The sequence below is a fragment of the Podarcis tiliguerta genome (genome assembly GCF_965153285.1).
Source record: "Podarcis tiliguerta genome assembly, chromosome: 3".
Lineage (NCBI taxonomy): Eukaryota > Metazoa > Chordata > Lepidosauria > Squamata > Lacertidae > Podarcis > Podarcis tiliguerta.
Genome location: NC_139536.1, coordinates 35,409,282 through 35,432,309, shown reverse-complemented (window position 1 = coordinate 35,432,309; position 23,028 = coordinate 35,409,282). Strand labels below are relative to the sequence as shown.

Here is a 23,028-nt window from a genome sequence, read left to right as displayed (position 1 = left end):
CCTACAAATTGCGCAGATTTGAGCTGTTAAAGGGCTCACAGCATAAGCCAGTAGCCAACCTGGAAACGCAAGAGGAGGCCGCCATGGAGCAGGGTACTTGGAGTGGCGGTGTCAGGAGAGTAGCAGTTTTAAGCGTTAAAATTAATAGGGATTAAGAATTTTGTACACTGGGGTTATAGCTCTCTTCTGTTCACAACTTCTGGTCTTCCTTTTCATTGTTTGCACATCTCTGACCTTGCCAAAACCCTGCTGCAGCCCCCAAGGTGAGCGGCAGCAATGCCAGGGCTGGGAGAGTGCCTCTGTGACTCCACCCCACTGCTGTTGCCACAACTTAGCTTATGGAAAGAGTGTGCATTATGGATATTCAATTGCTGTTGCTGGTTCCTGTTGCATGTATATGCCTAGTGGTGGACCTAGGCTGTGAAGCTTGAACCAGAAACAAAGTCTGCGTAACCACTGTTATATTCTTCAATGGGGTTGTTAACAACAACATTTACAACATCTGTGCTACTGACTCTCAAACTGTGGGATTGTTGAAATATATACAACAACAAAATGAATCAAATTGGGACTACTAGACCCTTTTTTAAAAAAAAGAATATGGACTAATATCACTTCTGGAGCCCCTCTGGGATTAGGGGCCCTGAAGCTTAAGCTTCATTAGTTTCATACTAAAGTAAAAAGTAAAGGCAAAGGACCCTTGAATGGTTAAATCCAGTCTAAGGTGATTATGGGGTGCGGCTCACATCTCGCTATTCAGGCTGAGGGAGCCAGCGTTTGCCCATAGACGGCTTTCCAGGTCATGTGGCCAGCATGACTAAATCGCTACTGGCATATGGAGGACTGCAATGAGTGCCAGAGCTCACGGAAATGCCGTGTACTTTCCCACCGCAGCTATTTATCTACTCACCTATTTATCTACTCACATTGAACTGCTTGGTTGGCAGAAGCTGGAACAGAGCAAGGGGAGCTTGCAGATTCAAACTGCTGGCCTTCCGATCGGCAAGGCCAAGAGACTCAGTGGTTTAAACCACAGTGCCACCCTGTATGTGGCACTTAAGTTGTAAATTCTGGAAGGTTGCAGTTGATAACTACAGAATTTGTGGGATTGTGACTGCTCTGTGACCCTGCCCAAGCCAGGTTTGTGAAAGCAGCATAAAAATGAAGCCAGTCTGCATTCTGACTTGTCTGCTCACCCAATTCATTGCTGGGTTGCTCCCATAATCTTTGTGCTGTTCAAGGGGGCACCCCCCCCCCCGTGATGTGAGTGCCATGTAAATTCCTAAACAGTAAAACGAAAATGACGTTAAAGACACTAAACCTTAGAACACCAGTATTGCTTCACTCTCTTCAGATTTCCTCTGCCGCTTCCACTCTCTATGCTAATGCATTTCCTTGATTTACATAAGAAAGACAACAAACTTGAATCTTTTTTGTGGGGATGTCCCTGGGAAGTATTTTCTGTTAACCATGTATTAAATTAAATGGCACTTAACCATTACAGAACTATTATACCTCCCCTCCCCATGTCCAGTTCTCAGTCAAAACTTCATCCCTGCTTGCTATATACCTATCAGTAGACATGATTAGGATTGTAGGTTAAAGCAGCAAATGAAGTTAAAAGGGTTTAAAGAAGAGATGCCTGCATATTTACCCCAAGTCAAGTCTTGAAAAATAACTAGCATCTCCTCAAGCCTTCATCCAAAGAAAGGCAAGCTTCATTGACCTTCCAGTTTCTGCCTATTGAATGTAACATGGAGTGCCTCTTCCTTTGCAGAGTTTGTGGTACCTTGCTCTCACTGTATCTGGGATCGCAGAGTTAAGTCCAGTCAAAGGTGACTGGGGTTGTGGCGCTCATTTCGCTTTCAGGCCGAGGGAACCGGCGTTTGTCCACAGACTGCTTTCTGGGTCATGTGGCCAGCATGACTGAACCGCTTCTGGTGCAGCGGAACGCCATGACGGAAACCAGAGCGCACAGAAAGGCCGTTTACCTTCCATATAAATGTTTTTTTTTTGGGGGGGGGGATTATGAAGTGAGTCCCCAGTCATATGTGTGAGCCAAAAATGGGTCCTTGGTTTGAAAAGACTGAAGGCTTAAACCTTTCATATCTCTGGACCTTCTTCTACTTAGGCTGTTGGCCAGAAACCTCTAGCAGATAAGTTTTGTACAGTAATAGGCTTGGGGAGGGAGGACAGGCAGGGAAAGATGCTGTGCAGGATGTTGTTGTGCATAGATAGTCCTATGAAGACGGAGATCAGCCAAACTGATCTGGAATTCAGTACTGCAGAAGAAAAACAGAGCAGCTCCCTTGTCTTTCAGTTTAGATTGTAGATGGGTGTTTTAAAAACTTTTCTATCTCCTCCTGTCTTTTTTGTATCCCATCTAGTGGCTTCCACATGTGGGGGATTTATTTCACGCTTCTGTAGCTCTTTAGCTAGAATATACGCAGTAGTAATGAGCTGTGTTTAATGACATGCAGAGAGCTTTCCCTTCCCCACTGAGTAAACAACACAGCCTTCCCCTCAAATGCAATGTGGGAACAGAGGATCATAGGAAGCTGCTTTGTACCAAGTCCAACCATTGGTCCATCTAGCTCAGTATTGTCTACGCTGACTGGCAGCAGCTCTTCGGGGTTTCAAGTGGGGGGGTATTTCCAGCCCTACCTGGGGATTGAACTTGGGACCTTCTGCATGCAAAGCAGATGCAGATGCGCTGTCACTGAGCTATGTCCCTTCCCCAATGGTATAATAGAATCGAACCTTTGCACCGTTGTTGTTTTATTTTTTGAAGGAAAGAAACACCATAAAGGCTCAGTGTGACTTTTTCCTTTCCTATTTTGAATCACATTGCTTCTGTATAGAATAAGATTAGCTGAAGCCTCTGAGAACGCGGCAGGAGCTGAATGCTGTGAAATGGCTATTAATAGTGTTTAGTGCGCTAAATTGTACTCCAGGCAGGTCAGCTTAACTTAGGCTGAAGAAGGGGGTTGGTATGTGAATGCACACTCAGTTCTTTCTTTCCATTTGCCTCTTGTTGTGTATATATATGCGGTTCCACTTCCCTGTCTCCAAACTCGCATTAGGAAATACTTCAGCAAAATGTTTGGCCGTAGGAGTGTCTGTCAGTGCATAAACCAAGTGGAATGAAATTGTGTTCTTAGAGAGAGGCATTGTCAAGATAATGCGTACAAAATGATGTACTTTTATAATACCTTTAAACTATTGTAAGAATATAAGAAGAGCCCTGTTGGATCAGGAATGCCCGCTATATATAGAACCAAGAGACCAATTTATAAAATCCCTGCTTACGAATGGAACACACTTGAACAGGGTGAAATGGCTGCTGAGTGATACTGTTGACTTTGTAACTTATAAAGTAGCACTATATGCGTTGGCAGCTAAGAAGATCAGGAGAAAAGAACTAGATAAAGTAGCGGTCAATTGCAAAGGTGATTCAGACATTGAAGCTGGCACATTTTACTTGAGAACCCCCTGCTATTCTATCATATGCAACAAATAATTTCTAGGAGATGTGATCGTGGTTTACTGTCTCTGCAGTGCCTGATGTTTTTAGGGTTTTTATTGCTTTTCTTTTTGTTCCCTTTGTGAATGATGCCTTGACATTTGGCTAGTGCAATAAAGTTTATGATGATGATGATGATGATGATGATGATGATGGATCAGATCAATGACCCATCTAAGCCCAGCACCATCTAACCACAGTGGCCAACCAGATGCCTGTGGGAAACCCACAAGCAGGATCTGATCCCAAGAGCCCTCTCCCCTTCTGTGATTTCCATCAGCTGGTATTCAGAGGCATAATGCCTTAGGCAGTGGAGGTAGAAAATAGCCATCATGCCTAGTAGCCATCAATAGCCTTCTTTCCCATGAATTTGTTCACTCATCTTTTAAAGCCATTGCTGCCTTCTGTGGGAGGGAGTTCTATAGTTTTTATCTATGCGCTATCCTGAATGTTCTAGCACGCAGCTTCACTGGAACTCCTGTCATGTCACCACTGTTTCTCTAAACTGTTGTTGTTGTTGTTTAGTCGCTTAGTCGTGTCCATGTCTTCGTGACCCCATGGACCAGAGCACGCCAGGCACTCCTGTCTTCCACTGCCTCCCTCAGTTTGGTCAAATTCATGCTGGTAGCTTCAAGAACACTGTCCAACCATCTCGTCCTCTGTCATCCCCTTCTCCTTGTTTTCTCTAAACTAAGAAGTCCCAAATGCTGCAACCTTTCTTCATAGGGAAGTCGATTTGACCCACTTGATTCGCTTTTGCTTACCCTTGTCTGAACATTCATTGTGAAGAGATGTCCTTTCCTCACAAGTGGGAGCAACAGAAAGGGATCTGACACCCGTGAGAAAACACAAGGGGGGAGCACAGTAGTAGCAGGCTGTGCATGAAAGTACTGCACTTTTCCATGTATAAGACGTCCCCTATTTGGGGACTCACGCGCTTCGCAACAGCCTCCTAATGTCTGTCCCATTGCCGGCAAAATCAGCCTATTGCCCGCCCAATTGTCGCAGCAACAACCAATCAGACCACCCCTTGCTGCAGACACCAATAACACGCTGCAGACCATCTCCGGCTCGCGGCATCAATCAATCCCACATCCCCCCCAGGCACTACCCTGATGTAAGACGACCTCCAATTTTAAACATCATTTTTCTGTAAAAACTAAAACAAAAAACCTAGTCTTATAAACAGAAAAGTATGGTAGCTTTAATTCCCAAAGCCTTTAATATGGTAAGAATCTGAGAAATAAGAATGGATCTATGAAACAGTTTTCCAGAGACAGAAAGAGAGAGAGAGAGAGAGAGAGAGAGAGAGACTGATTGATGTTTAGCACTTACTGCAAATGAAATATACACTTTTGTCTACACTAGGGCTGGGTAAACCCAGGTCTGGGAGCCAATGTGGCCCTTTAGGTCTCTAGCCATCCCTGCTTTGTATACACTTTCTTTGCCTGGCTGGAATGTGCTCTTCAGCTAGGATGGTTACTCTTGCTTACCTGGATAGTGAAATTAGCATTTGAATGTGCAGAAACTTCTGGCTTTGTATATGGTTGGAACGTGATCTACTGTGCAAGTTAGAAATTGCAGCTGTTCCTCCTCCCACTTTTTCTTCGCGCTCTGCCCATCGCCTTCATGTGGCCGCCAGAAGGACCCAGCCCTTGGGTTGAAAAAGGTTCCCCTCCCTGGTCTACACAGATAGCACCAATGTTCTTTTGCATGTACATTCCCTACTCATTTCAGTGCACATGTTTTTGGGTTTTGAAGCACAGGATCTAATTGCACAATGAAGGATGGGAAGGTGAATTTATCAGTAGCAGGATAGAAGCAATCATGTTATTATGAATGGCACTACAAGGGGGTTTCCATGACCAGCTGTATTTAATTTATCACTGAAAATTAAATTACTGGGGCCTGTGATCTCCTTTTCTAATGTGGTGTTTATTGATTAGAGTACCATGGATACGATTCCCTTAATACTGTTGTACGGAGGCTGTTCAACATTACATAACAGTTAACTAACAATAAGCCTCTCAGACTAAAATTGCCAAGGGATTCTTGCGTAGTCGGGGAAGAGCAATCTAATTTGGAGTTTAGCCAGTGGATTTTCCTGAGTCATAAAGTGCCAATGGGATTTAGCGGCTAATGGCTAGGTGTTGTGACTGCTTCAGAATGGCCCTGTGCACCAAGTGCAACTGCTGAGTGAGCCTGCTGGTCCACAGGGAATTCTTGACCCATTTATTTAAGCAGGCTAGTGAGTGGAGGGAACTCAAATCATCACTGCAGATTACTGTAATGATTCATTGTTCATTATTGTAATATAAAACGGTTTGCTATTTCACATGTGATAAAAGCTTCACTGCTGGAAGACCTCACACAGAGATCTTGTCATGCCACATGTGCAATATTTTCCTATGACAGTGGTTCGAACATTCAGCTGCGAATTGCCCAGTAATGAGTTCTCAGCAGATGAGATTTTGAATATTCATGTGCGAATCAGCTTTTATTGATCAGCTCTGTATTTCAAGTGCTTAATAAAATACTGCATACAGCATACCATGGCTTCCCCCCAAAAATCACAGGAACTGTAGTTTTAAGGGTGCTGAGAATTGTAGCTCTGTGAAGGGTAAACTACGTCTCTGATGATTCTTTGGGGGAAGCTGGGTGCTTTAAATGTATGGTGTGTATGCAGAAAAAGTCGCAAAGGATATTTCACATTTATTGAATTGATTGTAAATATTCATTGTATACAAAAAAGGTGGATCCAACCTGAGCCCTTCCCCCTTGATGGCTCATATTTTTACACCATTAAAACATTTCTTGACTTATGCTGCAAAACCTGATGATCCATATGCCAGAATATTTAGAACAATAAATGCATGAATGAAGCCGCAAATGCTGTATTTTATCCTTGGATGTTAAATGAAATTTTCAGTGTGTTGTGGCATCATCTGTATTGCAGCCGTGTATAGATGCTTCCTTGTGGAGTGGCCCCTTTAATCTAATGAAAAATAAACATAAACAGATTTATATGGGCCAGAATCCAAATCTGAAAAGGAAACAAACACTGGCCTGGTTATCATAGGCCCTCTAAAAGTACCTCCATTTAACCTATTGTCAGTTCCTTCAGCCAACATATTATTGCATTAGGTATTGCAACAGAAGCACCCAAATTCTTTATCAGTTCTTGCCATAACCCAGAATCCAGTGATATTCTCCCTCTAAACAGGAAGAATTAGGCATTTAATTAACTGAAAAATATTCTTTCCCGTGAAAAAAGTGTTTTGTGAATAGTTGATGGGAGGGGGCGGAGATAATGGTGTTTTTGTTAGTTATCTCCATTTAATCAATTAATCACCCACGTTTGCTGCTGAACAATGAGCCTACTTCCTCTAATTGTTGAGCAAATTGTAATGTGAAAAGTACACAAATCTGTCATGGAGCCAGCAATTCACTACCGAAAGCAGAGCACAGTCATTGAAGAGCGTGAATTATTGTACCACCCAGTTGCATAGCTGCTCTGTGGTTATCTCCCAGGCAACACTTTGTAAACGATTCCAGTGATGGGTGGATTGTGTGTGTGTGTGTGTGTGTGTGTGTGTGTGTGTGTGATGGCTAAAAGTGTACTTGAATGTCTGATTCTTGCTTGTCTGGGGCGCTACACTGGAAGCACTTTTCTACAAGTGATTCCTGCAGAGCCCAGGACTATATCTGAATGACTTGATCATATAAATGGTGTTGATTGCATGGATATTTTCCATGGAAGGGAGGGTGTAAAACCCCATAGGCTCAATCTAGCCAGTTTACTTGCATCATTTCCATGAATCTATGTTCACTGTGGCTGCACTAATATCTGCAGGACATTTTGCTTTGCGTTAAATGGCTCCCCTTGAAGTCTTAAAACATCGTAAACAGCATTTTGTTTATAGGACTACCTGCTCTGACTTCTTTGCCCTGTCAGCTAGGAACTGAAGATAAATCACAGAGTTGCCCCAGCAGTCTATCCTTCTGTTGCCTGGTGATCTCTCACTTTGACAAGTTCACTGATAATTTTGAGCCAGTGCTGAGTCAGTAGGTTCAACTTCGGTTTGCACCTCTTTGCCTTACAGGTGAAAAGGGTGGGCTTGTATGTTTCAATGCTTTTCCATTTTAGAAAGTTCTCTGAATGTTGGAAGCAAACACGTGTGTATGCGTGAGGTCTAAGCTGTATATACTAATTTACTACATGCATCTAGCATATGCTCCAACATTTCCTGAGAGGTATTTGGGACATCTCCTGCCCACTCTCCACCTTGGCTGGTGCTCTCTCTCTCTTTCCCCACTGCCACCTGTGGCCACAGGTGGAGGTCATGACGTGGCAAAGGTGGCAGAGGCCGGGGCATGCCAGAAGTGCATTGTTGGTGCACATTTGAAAAAGTCAACAATCTCTGCCTGGACTGCACTACCACCTGCATGCTGGGCTGTCCCGCTGCTGTCGCCTGCAGACATTGCCTGCTGTGCAGCAGAGGCCATGACACAGAGTTTGGATTTTGCATTTGATATCCCGCTTTATCACTCCCCTTCAGGAGTCTCAAAGCGGCTAACATTCTCCTTTCCCTTCCTCCCCCACAACAAACACTCTGTGAGGTAAGTGAGGCTGAGAGACTTCAAAGAAGTGTGACTGGCCCAAGGTCACCCAGCAGCTGCATGTGGAGGAGCAGGGAAGCGAACCCAGTTCACCAGATTACGAGTCCATTGCTCTTAACCACTACAGAAGAGCATTGTTGGCATGCTTCCAGAAAAGCCTGTGCTGCGCCACTGCCTGCGTCCTTGAGGAAAGAGAATAGAGGGCCAGAGAGGATGACAAAGGAGGAGTGGCAGTGCTAGTTCAAAGTAGGCCGGTTGAGGGAGCTGAACTGGGGCCACTTTGGTTTTTCAGGCAGGGTGCTCACCGTTTTTGAATACCCTTGCTTTGAGCCATTTGTGGGGACTGGGAGCCAAATAATTTGAGCGAGTTTATGCAGTGGTGATTAATGAGCAGCAACTAATTAAATGGTAAACTGAATTTCCTCATCTCACTGGCTTTGGCAAGCTCCTGCAGTGTTTTGCATGCAAAAAGGAGCTGAAAGGAGTGGAACAGCAAGGTAGCTTTCAGTATACTTCTAACCACATTCAATCAGAAATAAATCCTGTTGAATTTCAGTGAGTCTTAGCATTCCAGTCTATGATGCTTAGGAGGGTGGCACCCTTTAAACATTGCAGAAACACCATGAGAGGGTCAAGGATATTTATATCCTATTTTTATTAAGGGTTTTAAGGCAATTTCTCTCCCTCTTTCTCTCTCAAGTGACTTCTGTGAAAGTATAGCACTACATGAGAGAAACAAATTCTGAGCAAAAAAACCTGAGGATCTGGTATCAGGATTCCATGCTGACATTGGAGCAAAGTGTAGGTTGACGCTCTCTCAGCTCCCTTTGAATGATTCTCATTACTAGGCCTCTCGCTCTTCCTCCGGCGCTTTTACATAACACTGTTAGAGAATTAAAGGTTAGCCAAGGCTGCGTCCTGCGGCCAGTGTTTTGCTCAACAAAGTCATTTGGTAAATAGGATGCCTGCGAGGAGATGGAGTTGCAGAGGAAGCCAGAGGGTGACACCAACGCCCTGCCCTGGAAATGCAGCCTGCTTTTGGCACAGGGCTCTTGCTCGGGTGCAGCGATTGTCTCCCCGCACCCTCCCTGAGCCTTTCCTGGACCACGTTCAGTGCCATGAGCCAGCAGACTTTTGTTTGAGCAGGAAACGATCAGAGAGGTGTGTGCCTGTGTGCTTTGGCTTGGGCTGAAGTGCAAATTGCCGGAGTCTTTTCTGAACTCATTAGTGTTAAGAGAGCTGAAGCAGAGGGAGGGGAGCGGGGACCATTGAAAAGGAAAGGGTATGGGCGGGGAAGCCGGAAAAGTAGCAGCTATTTCCTAATAACCTTTCCCACACCTAAGCTTCCCTGACAGGGGCTCATCTGAAGGGCCCTGGCATCAGAAAACAGACAGAGGAGAGGAGGAGGAAAGGAGGGGAGGTGAAGGGGCGAGAAATGGGAAGTGAAGTTAGGGGATGGGGGGTTTCTGCTGAACTAGCAGTTGCTGAGGTGATGTTCTGTTAGATATATTATTGCCCAGAGGTTTATATAGGGTCATTCTAGGTATTCTGCGTTCCTCAGATGCAGTGGCAGATTCAACTGTGCTGAGATGCTGAGTAGTACGCAGAAGGCAAGAAATGTTCTGTTGCTGTACATGTTGGGAAAATGATGTTGTGGCCCTGAGGCCTTGAATAGAGTGTGGCCTTGCAATAATTGGCAGTGATTCATGGTCATTAAAGTCAGAGTCTGCACATGTTTATTCTTGAACTTCTCTTAGTGAAATCGGACAAACCTTGAAGTTTCGTGTGTCTGCAAAGGACGGAGGCTGAAAAGATTTGGCTGTAGGAGTTACGCAGACATTTTTCTAGAGGGTCTGGATTTTGTTGAGCTCAGGGCTGGTTTGTATACTTTGGAGGTTGCTGTAGGGCTAGTCGATCCCCACAAGCTGCTCCCCATGCATTCTTGTAAGCAGAGGATTAGAAGGTGCCATGTGTTTCCCCAATGTTCTGTCACTCCAAGGAAGTGGTTCCTGCAAATTTTATTATTTCTGTTTTTGGTTTTTTAGTTTGCAATTCAGCCGAAAAGCTCTCCCTCGTCAGCAATGCAGATAAGGCTTTTGATGGCTGCTAGTCATAATGGCTACATCTTCACCATTACTTTCTTTTGTATGCTGCTTTTCCACAAAAAGAATTATGTGGCTTAACACAGTGGGGACAACAATAGCTCATAAAAGCAACAATCTTGAGAACAATTTCACAACAACGGCAATAATAAAACATCAACATATAGCAAATGCAACAGCAGATTAGGTTGAACAAGTGAGCGAGGAGGCAGGGAGTGGGAGAAGAGCCTATTGATCGTTACATGTTGTGTAATCTAAAATCAATACATAAATCTTTTTTTAAAAAAGAATGCCACCGCATATACAGAACAAGATTTCAGCACTATAAATGTAACAACATTACACCTCCTGGTGGTAGCAAAAATAATAAAGGATTTTGAACAGTTTCACCTTAGTCCTAGACGATGACTACGTTGATTCTCATAATCATCATTGTGATAATCCTTGTTACTGCAGTATTAATTGCCTTCTAAACCACTGTGTCAAGGCAATTTGCACATAGAATAATTATAAACAGTTAAACACACAAAGACAACTGATAAATTTAAAACAAAACTAAAGCCCTAACAAATGGACATTCACGCAAAAGACCCATTTATTCAGCTAGAGAAACCAGTTCTAGTACTTCTGTATCCCCTAGAAATTAGTGAAGAACCAAGTCAGCATGATCAAATGTCTATGTTACTTCTAGTTTCAGCAGCAGCTTCTGAGTACCAGTGGTTTGAGATCAACAATGTGTGGGCTATTCCCTTCATGTCCTGATTGTGGGAAACAGGATGCTAGACTAAATAGGCCTTTGGCCTCTCCTTATGTTTTTCTTTTGATCCAGCTCCTCAGTTTACAGGTGACCCCCTTGCCAGCTTTTTCAGCAGGGTGCAGAGGATGTTCCCTGGCCCAAGCTGCTGGGATGAGAGGAGAGATGGCCAGGAGATAGAATTTGGCCATGAAGCAAATTAGCTGGGAAGAAAATGCACACACACACATCCCTGGATGCCAGTTGGCGGTCTCTGATCAGTAACACTTAAGAGAGAGGGAAATCAATGCACAGGCAATAAAATTAGCTCATAGTCGAAACAAAACAAAAAAAATTCCTTCCAGTAGCACCTTAGAGACCAACTAAGTTTGTTATTGGTATGAGCTTTTGTGTGCATGCACAATTCTTCAGATACACTGAAACAGAAGTCACCAGACCCTTATATATAGTGATAGGGTGGGGAGGGGTATTACTCAGAAGGGTGGTGGGAGTGGGTGATTGGCTGATAGGTGTGGTAAACCTGTTGACGACTGTTAATGACTGCATTTGGTCTTACATGAAAAACCAAGGGGTGAGATGGCTAAAAACAGCTATGTCATGTATAATGAGATAAGAATCCAATGTCTCTATTCAGACCAGGTCTCTCCATGGTTTTAAGTTTGGTAGTAAGTTGCAATTCAGCAACTACAACAGGTTTACCACACCTATCAGCCAATCACCCATTCCCACCACCCTTCTGAGTAATACCCCCCCCCCCATCCTCTCACTATATATAAGGGTCTGGTGTCTTCTGTTTCAGTGTATCTGAAGAAGTGTGCATGCACACAAAAGCTCATACCAATAACAAACTTAGTTGGTCTCTAAGGTGCTACTGGAAGGAATTTTTTTATTTTGTTTTGACTACGGCAGACCAACACGGCTACCTACCTGTGATTAAGCCCATAGTTTGTGTGGAGACCTGGGAGGCAAATGCTCAGATGGAATCCGCTCATTTACTCTCAGAGCATCTGCTCACAGGGTCACGGCTTCTCTAGAGTTGTTTTATGGCATGAGGCACATCCCCAAACTATGATTTCCTTTGCTGTGCATGGAGGAATGTGCCTGCCCAAGCACCATCACGATGATGGTTATGTGAGTGAATGTGCAGTCAGGTCGCTTTCTGTATATGGGATAAGTATATGGAATCTGAAGGCGAAGACAGACAGGCGTTCTAAGTGCGGGGAAAGTGGTTTTGGTCACACGCTCGCCGTTTTGTTGTTGCAGGCATTTGTTTTCAGGGCAGAGAATATACACTCACTCAACCACTTCCACCGCACTTAGAATGCCTGTCTGTCTTCACCCATAGCTTTGCTGCAGTGAGGTATTCTCTTGGGTGCTGTTCTAGAGTGAACTCGTTGCTTCTAAGTGTGAAGTGTTTAAAACAAAAAACTGCCCTCCTAAACTTTGTGTTTCAGGTCAGTCTTAGCCACAGGGCCAGCTCCATCATTTATTGAGCAAGCATCTTGTAAACCTCCCTCTCCTCCTTCCAGTCTGTGTAGATAGACATGGAGCTGGTGTGTGCATTATTATTATTATTATTATTATTATTATTATTATTATTATTTAAAAAACCCTATAGTTTTTAATGACCCTATAGTCATTTCAAAGCCCTTTCACTCTCATTGAAATGGGTTGTTTAAATTCATTTATCCCCGCTCCGTGACAAAATGATCAAACACTTTCTTTTCTTTAAATCCTCTTACTTTCTCTAAACCGCTTTTTCTGCTCTTATATTATTATTATTATTATTATTATTATTATTATTATTATTATTATTATAAAAATATCTACAAAGGTTCTGGTCTAATTTCCATTGCTGTCCCGAGTACTTCTGAGAGTGCTCAACTTTCTTGATTGACGAGATTGATCCAGACTGTAGGAAACCAGCGTAATTAACCCCAGAGTAAATAAGCCAGTGTAATTCGCCCCTATTCCAAACACTATTCAGGAGCAGGGCTACCACGGGTTGAGCTGGCCTGAGTCTGTCAGAGGGAAAACAAACCTTTAAAGTAGACTTTGACTTACGCCATCCTTTCCCCAGTGTAACTTCCACTGGGTTGTTAGAGGATGTGACTGGGTTAAATGGAGTTTGGACTAGGGGTTTGTTTTCTCCTGCCCTGCCACTCTCCTAGAACACCCCTTTTTCAGGATTTGCCTAGCTTCAGCTCGGCTGGCTTCACCTGGGCCCTGGCTAAGCCCTGGTTGCACCAGAATGGAATACTTATGCCAGTGTTCCTCTGGCTGAACTAGGATAAAGGACTTAAGATGGCTGAGCTCAGAGTCAACTGGAGATCCACTTGTTCCAAACTCTGCTCATCCTGGCAGATCTGGGGTTTGTATTGCTCCCTAAATGGTCCTGTGCCTTGCTCACTTACACCAGATTTGCTGTGTCCTCTGCCACAGAATATAAACTCTCCAATCCACCCCTTGTAGACAGGGCTGGAATGGAGTATAAAGCACATTTTTTAAAAAAGTATTCCTTGGGCTGTTACCAATTCAAGAATGCGTCTGCGAGGCAAAATAAATCCTTTGTTTGCCATGTGGTCCTACTCAGTTCGCTTGTTAACACCGTAACAGCTATGCTGGATTAGATCCTAGTTTGGAAAGGACCACAGATTGATAGTACTCCTTTAGTTTATTCCCCACTTTCTGTCCTTTCCCCAAGCCCCAAGATGTCAGAGCTTGTTCAGCATACATTCAGTAATTCTACGGCTGCCCATAAATGACAAAGCTGAGACCTTGTTCAAGTTTCCCTGAGCCTTTCCCCCGCCTCATAGTGGTGACAGAGTGAAAAGCTCTATGGGGGAAGCACACCTCTGCCTTGGAAACTGCAGCTACACCTGTGGAAAGCTCCGCAGGCCTAGATCCAATCCTGGCAGTATGCCCTGAGGTAGGGCAGAGGCAAGACTTGTATCTTCTCAATCCAAAATTCCTCCATTCTCTTGAGGGGCCCAGGATTACACCTCTTGGTTACGGAGCTGGAACAGCTAATTCCATCCCTAGAAATGAGGATAGAAAGAAAGAAAGAAAGAAAGAAAGAAAGAAAGAAAGAAAGAGGGTGTGGGAGAGACACCAATCTCCACCTGCTGCCTGGCAGGCATGAATCATCCAGATTTTGGAAGTGACATATTGTCTGCCACTTCACTGTTCCACTTCTCCGCTTCTGTTAGGATTGCTTGGCCCAACCTGTAACAACTAGGTCAGAGCATTAGCTCATCTAGCCCAACACTGGGTGATCCTTATCTGCATACCTGGTAAATATGTTCAAAGCGCAGGGCACTTGTGAAATTATCCATGCATTTAACTGTGGTTCACTCCCAGGAGAAAGGTTATATGTGCTTATTTCATTGTAAAGTGTACAAAGGAACAGTGTCTGAATAAAAGGTAAATTAACGCTTGTTTGCAATGAAGGTGGAGTGGAGACAGTCATATAAATGGGGGGGGGGGATATCCTTATGCAAAGAAATGTTTAACCCTCTGTATACTTGACCAACATATCAGGTACCTGGTACTCTTTCTTGCTCTTACAGCCTGGTGCTGTGCAGATGTTTTGGACTACAAAACAGCTTGATGGGAATTGTAGTCCAAGCGTATAGAATGAAATACGTGAGCAGAATGACTTCCATTTGCACAGTAGAACTTTCACACACACACACCCTCTCCTGCCCCTGTGCTCTTGCACCCGTCCCTCAATAGATTTAGTGGAGAGAGGGAGGGAGAGGGGGAAAGGTAGAGTTCTATTGTGCAAGTGGATGATGTTCTCCTTATGCAAAGCACTACTTAGTGCTACATTGAATAAAAGCATCTAGAGGATCCCAGGTTCAGAGCCAAATCATGTCAAGCCAAACCATGGCTTAGCTCTAAGTAGCAGAGCAGCAGAAGACCAGGAGGAAGAGCAAACTGGCATGAGTTTTCCTGTATAGCGACAGTGCTTGCACATCCATGCTTTGGCTTAGCTCAGTCTTTGGCCCCAAATGTGACCCTCTCTGTCTGGCCCTTGGTACTGTCCCCAGTCTGCACCCCCTTCTCAGCCACCCCTTCTTTCCCCAGATCACACCCCTCAGTTAGCCATGCTTCTTGATCATCGTTGCCTAAGTATCCTTGAATTGTGGTAATGAGTCTTGCTTGTCTGAATGGAGGATAGAGAGCTGTGTATCACTGTGAAGAAACTAGCCTATTGTACAAAGGTAAGAAGTACAGTGGTACCTCGGGTTAAGTACTTAATTCATTCTGGAGGTCTGTTCTTAACCTGAAACTGTTCTTAACCTGAAGTACCACTTTAGCTAATGGGGCCTCCAGCTGCCACCACGCCGCCGGAGTACAATTTCTGTTCTCATCCTGAAGCAAAGTTCTTAACCCAAGGTAATATTTCTGGGTTAGCTGAGTCTGTAACCTGAAGCGTCTGTAACCTGAAGCGTATATAACCCGAGGTACCACTGTACATTCATTTTCACTTCTGGCCCCACCCACTATTGACATGTAGCCCCTGGAAGGTTACCTGGAAGAAAATTTGGCCTCGGGCTCAAAACGTTTCCCATTTGTGATGTAGCCTTGTGTGCAAACTGGGCCAGTCTTGTTCAGTCACCCTCTGTGGGCTGATACGTATGTTCCTTCCTGGAGTGGCAAAATCATGGTAATTTTTTGCAGTGAATAAGAAGTCATTTTGTTTGAGTACTCTTGCTTGGTGAAAGCTTGTGTTTGCCATGACGGAGTCCCTTGGAGGGTGGAGGAGACCCAAATGTAACAAAAAATGACACATTCCACTGGAGCCTTCCCAGGACTGAAGAGCATTTTCCATCACAGACTAAATGGCAACAGTGGCCATGGTGAGAATCTTCTGGTTTTGGGGAAAACCATGGAGACGTGCAAGCTGAAACCAGTTGAGTCTGAAACAAACTATAAAAGTTCGGATGTTGGTACAGAAACTCCTGTGCAAAGCACCACCTAGGCTCCACTAAATGACCATGCAATTATAAAAACCATTCATTAAAAGTGGAATGACTGGTCCTGTGAGAAGCTTCTTATAGCAAGGGTTCCGTCAAAACCACCTATAAATAGTAAGAGCTAGGCTCAAGCAGGAACACCAGATTGACATAAATGCAACATGAGTTACTATTCCCAAAATGAAATGAAAACATTCCTATGAGAAACACGTCCTCCAAACCCACACCCCTCGAGTTTTTAGGGGTTTGAAAAAGAATTGTAACGATGGGTGGTGGGGGCGGGGGAAGGAATCCAAGAATCACAAAAATGTGGCTAAAATTAGAGTATTGGGTGTGTTGAGATTCTGAACAAAGATTGTAGCATCATACTTGGAAGCAGCAGGGGGTAAAAATATATGAAGTGCAATCCACACTGGAGGGTTTTTTTTTGCTTGTTTTAACTTAATAAAAAGCCACAGGCTATTCCCAATGAGAGAAGAATGGATATACAACAACTTTTGGAATATGCAGAAATGGCATATTAAAAAAAGAATATAGAATTAAGATAAATAAATAAAAGCATAAGCTAATTTAGAATATGCAGGAAAGGATAAAATAAATTTAAGGAACCACAGAAAGAGGAGGCAGGAAGTCAAATTGTTTAAAATGTTATAATTTCTGTAAAAGTATTGCAAATGAAAACTATAAATAAAATTATATTTTTTAAAAGCCACAGGCTACAAGCCAGTGGGTAATTCTCCTGCAAAAAAATCCTTTGAAAGGAATGGGAATGAGCTAATCAAGAACCCTACTCCTCAGCCGCGATGGGGAGAAATTTTGTTCAGTTTGCATTTAAAGCCAGGTTTATCAAATTTGGACTTTCTAAAACAATATGGGAACTGAAATTCAGCCATCCTTCAAAATCTGCATTTATCCAAATTTTGTGGTGCTCTTCTCCAGCTAAATAATATTTTCAGAAATGCATATATTGGGGGGATGTGCCTAAAAATGAATATATTAGTGAAAACAGCTTACAAAAATGCCTTACGATCAGGAAAAACTGTTAGCAAAAATGTGTGCGTTAGTAAAAAAACCCCCGCATACAAAAAAGGGTTATCAGGAGAAAGTTGCACTAAAATGCTTAAGAATTTTCACGAGGATTCTTTTATAATAATAATAATAATAATAATAACAACAATAACAACAACAACAACAACAACAATTGTTGTTCTTTAGTCGTCTTAGTTGTGTTCGACTCTCTGTGACCCCATGAACCAGAGCATGCATTGGAAATTCTCACTTTCTTCTCAAAGCTTCTCCTTTTTATGTCCGTGGAGTTTTCTTGGCAAAATACTGGAGTGGTTTGCCAGCTCCTTCTCCAGGTGGATCACATTTAGTCTAAACTCTCGGCTATGAACTGTCCGTCTTGGGTGGCCCTGCACAGCATAGCTCATAGCTTTTCGGCAGGGGCGTCTTACCCATAGAGGTGAGTGGCGTGGGGCACCAAGTTCTAGAGGGCACCAGGGAAGAGGCGGAGGCTGGACATCAGCTCACTGCCTCCTGGCATCAGCTCACTGCCCTCGCCTGCCTCCGCCATGCCGAAGAAGCGTCACGCCTGGAGCCTCTGTTTGCCATGGCCACCACAGCACGAAGCAGCCAGCTGAGCCGGGAGGTGAGGTCCAGCCTCCATCTCTTCCCCGCCGGAGGAGCCGCTCTCCAGCTGCTGCCCGCCTCCTACAGCCCCGCCGGTCAACAACTCTGGGAAAACGGGGTGGGGGGCACTGCCGGAGGGAGCTTTGCACCATGGCACCGGATATGCTTAAGACGGCCCTGCTTCTTGAAGTTATTCAAGCCACTTCGCCACAACAAGGCAGTGATCCATGAAGGGGAACAACAATAATAATCACCAATTGCTGCAGAAATGTAGAAAAGTGCGTTTCGGATAGGCAAAGTAGGAAACGGAAAGAACCGAAATGGGCAGATTCTTTGATCCCTACTCTAGAGTTCCCCTTAAGTGCAAGGAGGCTTGTGTAGGAGGTTCAAGAACCTCAGGCCTAGGGGTCCTCTCTGTCTGACTCTCCAGAATCTCCCTAGGTCTCATCCTGACCATACCGTCTCCACACCTTGCTTTATTCCTTTTGTCTGGCTGGAATGTGTCATTGAAGTGTGATAATGCCACTTGCTTCGATGGAGAGATGTGCGTATGTATGTATAGAAACCTTTTATGTTTGAGTGGCTGGAATTTGGCCTATTATACCAACCAAAGAGTCCCACCCATTGCCACACCCGCTTTTTTGCCTTTGGCCACACCCACTACTGGCATGTAGCTGTTGGAAATTTGCCTATATGGGAATGCAGCCCTTGAGCTGGAAATGTTTCCCCATCCCTAGAGTATCAAATCCATCTTTTACGCTTAACGTCTCACAGAGCTGAAGGTCATAACACAACATAATACCCTCTTAGTTTTCCTCCTGCTCACTCTGTTTCTTCCTTTCATTTTCATGAGTTTTTCAGTCATTTCAGATCTGGGCCATCTTCCCCTTCTGTTTCAGGAATCTGGTTTGGAAACGTTTCCTGCTTTGGGTCCAACTCCCAAACATTTCATGTGTTTTATCATTGAAATTCTGTCTTGGCCATATTAAAAGTGAAATTAACTGACCATATCCTCCCCTCTGTAAATAACAAAAAATAAGGAAATTGAAAATGGAACAGATTGTTAAAATATTCATTGGACCTTTCTTTTTAAACTTCTCCCTGAGGCCGTCGTGGCATATGCCTTCTTAATCATCACTTTACTGTTGTATCTGCAATCTTGGAAGTGCTAACCTGAGAGCCAAGTCACTGATTCCAGGGCGCAGGAGGCTGAGCGTTGGCAATTTGGCACAAAACTTTGGACTGAAGTCTTCTATCCAAGAAGTGGAAAAAGAGATAATGCATTCTTGGAAAACAGATGGAACGGTGGCTGTGCTTTTTTTTAAGGGTGTGTGTGTCATTTGACGTATGAATAACAATTTTATTTTGAAACATTGAAAGGGCTGTTCTTGTTGGGCAGTCACATTTGCAGCGCCTTGTTTGTCTTCAGCCATCTTCAGAGCTCTCAGTGAAGACTGACTGTTCTATTAATTCACCCTTAGCATCTCACTTGGATGTATCTTGCCCCCATTTGAAGCATCTCAAACGCAATCATATTGTGCAGAGTATTACAAAATATCTTCTTCCCCTTCCAGGATTTAATAGTATAAAAAGCAAGGTATATTAACTCTTTCTGTAGGAATCATATACTGGGAGATGCAAGTGGTCTTCTAGGTCTCATTGTGTTTGAGTGCTTAGCCTTAAAAGAGAGAGAGAGGGAGGGAGGGAGGGAGAATGAGCTTACTGTTGCCTTGTTAGAGGCACAGTGATGTTCTGCAGTGGAATAAGATGGCGCAGTGAGCTGCATTGGAACGCGCTCTGCCCACAACTTAGGACAGGAGTGGAGAACCTATGGCTGATGAAAGCTGGAGTCCAACTGTTGGAGTTGGAGTCCAGCAACATCTGGAGGGCTACAAGCATTCTGATTTATGGCTATGGACAATGGAAATGTTATACAGTGGTACCTTGGGTTACAAACACCTTGGGTTACAAACACCTCAGGTTACAAACACTTTGGGTTACAGACTCTGCTAACCCAGAAGTAGTACCTCGGGTTAAGAACTTTACCTCAGGATGTGAACAGAAATCGTGCGCCGGTGGCAGCAGGAGGCCCCATTAGCTAAAGTGGTACCTCAGGTTAAGAATGGTTTCAGGTTAAGAACGGACCTCTGGAACGAATTAAGTTTGTAACCAGAGGTACCACTGTACTCCTTCACCATTACTTGCCTGAAGGAGCAAAGTGTGTTGAAAGAACCTGTGGAATTGTATCTTTAGCTCTACCCCATGGTATGTGGTTCCTCCTTCCCCCTCTATTCATGCTACTGCATAGATGTCAGAGGTGTGGCCATTCACTTCCGTGATCATTTGCTCGCCTTTCTTCCCTAGCGGTTTATCTATTATTTTGCCAGCGGAGCAGGTTTTCCACTGAACCCAGCTGGCAGATCTCAGGTATAGCACTATACCCTAAATAAATGTGATGGGACAGAGATTGTATTCTTTGTTGAGGTTCTCCTGACCTTTATAGAGGACCTTATAGAGGATCTCCTGACCTTTGTTGAGGTTCTCCTGACCTTTGTAACCTGCTCTTTATCAGGGATTACCAACCACTCAGAAAAGCAGCACCAACTGAATACCAAGTCCCTTTATACTTGAGGCAATTGGCCTCCTATTTACCCAGGCATAGAAGAGTTTACTTTTTGGCTCCTTGGTGGAAATTACTGTCATTAATTATACTGATGTGAGGTGGAGGGCAATGGTGAAAGAGTGATTACTTGGTTTCATCTGGAGATTGTATTAGGTAAACGTTCAACAACCTGGTGTTCTGCAGGTGTTTCAGACAGCAGATGTTTGGTAAAAGCCAGATTGGCAAAAGCCATATGGGGTGTTATGCCCATTATTTTAGAAACATTGTCAATCGTGTAGTGGACCATACCATATTTTTCTTACTTAAAAACAAACAAACACTGGAAAGGAGGAAAGATGGAGATGTTTGCCCGTGCACCTTTTTAAAGTTTTGGTGTCCAGCCAAATGATCTCCTTGCTTTTGCAGGAAACTCATTATTGTGCCTTCTAAATCTGCCGTATAATTACATGACCAAATGCTATTTTCCTTCAGAGGAATGAGCAAACTGAATTTCATAGGCAACATCCGCTGAAGTCTTGGAAGCTGCTGGATGAATTTACAGTGTTAGCCTTCAGGTTTTATTCAGCCAGTGAAAATGGTTAAGCAGCTTCTTAAATTTTGGGGTTGCTTTTTTTGGCGTGGAAGTGGGGGCTAGATGTTCTGTCATTCAGATTCCTTCCCTCCACATCCTGCAAAGGGCTGGACATTTGTAAAATCTCTCAGCTTGCTGTTTTGACAGTTGAACTGAGCCTCTTGACAAAAGTTCTTGTTTAAGTAGCAGCCCACCAGTTTCTTAGATGTGTTTCTATGATGTACGGAACAGAATTGTGTTAGTGTCTTGACTTTTGCCAAGTGAGCAATAAATTGGCATTTCCCTTGAGTGGCGGAGCTTTTGTGAAGGATTTTGCTGAGATGACCCAGTTCATTGCTTATGTGAGCCCATGTAGGACTTCTCTTTCTCTATTTTGCCAGACGTAATATTGACATCAGAAGTATAAATGGCCTGACATCCTTTCCACAAACTTGCAGTGTTCTCTCTGTCCTTAAGACTTGACATGCAGTTTCTGTCTCTCTTTCTCCCCCTCTCCTCTTTCCATCCCTCTAAGAATGTGCTCCTGGCCCAAGTTAATTTTGTATAGCAAGGAGGATAAAACTTGCCTTGCCTTGCTTGGCTGCCCTCTTGTTTGGAAACTCGCTCTAAACATTTCCACATGGTTTGCACTCTTCACGCAAAGTTATATACATTTTGAAAAACCCTTTCCCTCCCACTCCCCTGGCTTCTCCTACCTTGGGCTGTTGGCAATGACCTAGCCTTGTTACTGTTTGTGTTTCTTTTGTACCTTTCTGTGGCTGAAATCTCTGTGGGCCTTTAAATCTGTCAGCAGCCGCTACCAGGCTCAGTATGCAATTTTAGCTCACTGTTTTCACAAGTTTCTGGATCCAGAAAGTTTTCCAAATGAGCCATTGTGGAGCTTTCTTAAAGAGGTATTGTTCCTGCTTTAGGGTACGGCTTTATTTTTAATAGCTCAGAAGTCCTCACAATGTCACCTGTGGATGTATGTATGTATGTATGTATGTATTATTAATAATGATGATGATAATAACAATAATGAAATTTATATACCGCCCTATACACACAGGTATATGGATGCAGCTATGTATAGAGTTTATATATGGATGCAGCTATATAAGTGTTTGGTAAAACTCTTTACTGAGGTATATGCTACTTTTCCTGTAGGTTCAGACAACCTTTTCCCCAACCAACAATTACTGTGTTCCTGAAGCTGGGTCATTGGAATCCAGGGAAACTGGGTTATCAGAAAAGGCCCAGTGTTCCCAGAATTTAGCTTCCTGAAACCCTCATAGCAGCAGAATCCATTGTGTGTGGGACTCTTTGGAAGAACCTAGTTTCCCTGACTGCAAAATTCTTTACTTGTCTGAAAGCAGTGTGTGCTTGTCTGAATCCTGTCCTGGTTTGAGATTGCCTGAGTTGCTCACTACTGAGTAAAGTTGAATGTGAATCTATGTAATTATGTGCACAGTTTTACCTTTGTAAATACTAGATTTACCTCGGTAACTTAGTGGCAGAGCAGGATAAAGAAATATAATCCGAAATCATAGACACTTAACAGACTGAAGAAGCCTGCTCACACCTATGCATAGGACTATAAGCCATCGAGTTTGGAGAGTATATTATCTGTTGAATTTTGTAATTTAGGATCCATAATGGTGCATTATATATCATGCTCTCTGGCAGGGCTCTTAATAGGGACCTGCTGCAAGGTTCTTCCTAGGCCAAGGAAAGGGAGGAAAGTCCTTGTGTGCTTAAGAGTTCAGTGCATAGTTTCCAAAGACAACACTGAAGATGAGTTAGATATCCTGAAAGAGTCAACTTTTAAGTTTTAATTTTAAAGTTTCTTCAGCTGAAGGTAAGGAGATAAAGGTGGCCTTGGCAATCCTCTGCAAAAATATATTATTTATATGTTTCTTTTTTGTCCTCTCCAGGATGAATTGGATCTCACCGATAAGAACAGAGAGGCAATGTTTGCACTCCCACCAGAGAAGAAATGGCAGATTTACTGCAGCAAGAAGAAGGTACTAACTTTAGTTTAATTGAATCACATAGTAAACTCTGCATGTGTGGATGATTTGAACCATATGATTATGTGCATTTATTAGGGTTGGTCCATGACATTTGTTGCCTGAGGTGGACCAGCTAATGACACTCTCTGCAACATACCCAAGACTGGCCAGGTTACTTTGGCACCTGAGGTAAAATGTCCCTCTTTGAGGCAATAAAAATGCAGCAATAA

At 43.5% G+C, this 23,028-nt stretch overlaps 1 protein-coding gene across 9 annotated transcripts in view; it reads left to right on the top strand.

Moving 5' to 3' along the window:
- Nucleotides 1–23,028, top strand: part of DAAM2 (dishevelled associated activator of morphogenesis 2) — a 206,209-nt gene that overhangs the window by 92,149 nt on the left and 91,032 nt on the right. For all 9 annotated transcript variants that reach the window (XM_083434416.1, XM_083434413.1, XM_083434415.1 and 6 more), the window contains one exon: nucleotides 22,721–22,810. In XM_083434416.1, the coding sequence (XP_083290542.1) occupies nucleotides 22,721–22,810 (90 nt within the window). The remainder of the gene's footprint in view (nucleotides 1–22,720; nucleotides 22,811–23,028) is intronic.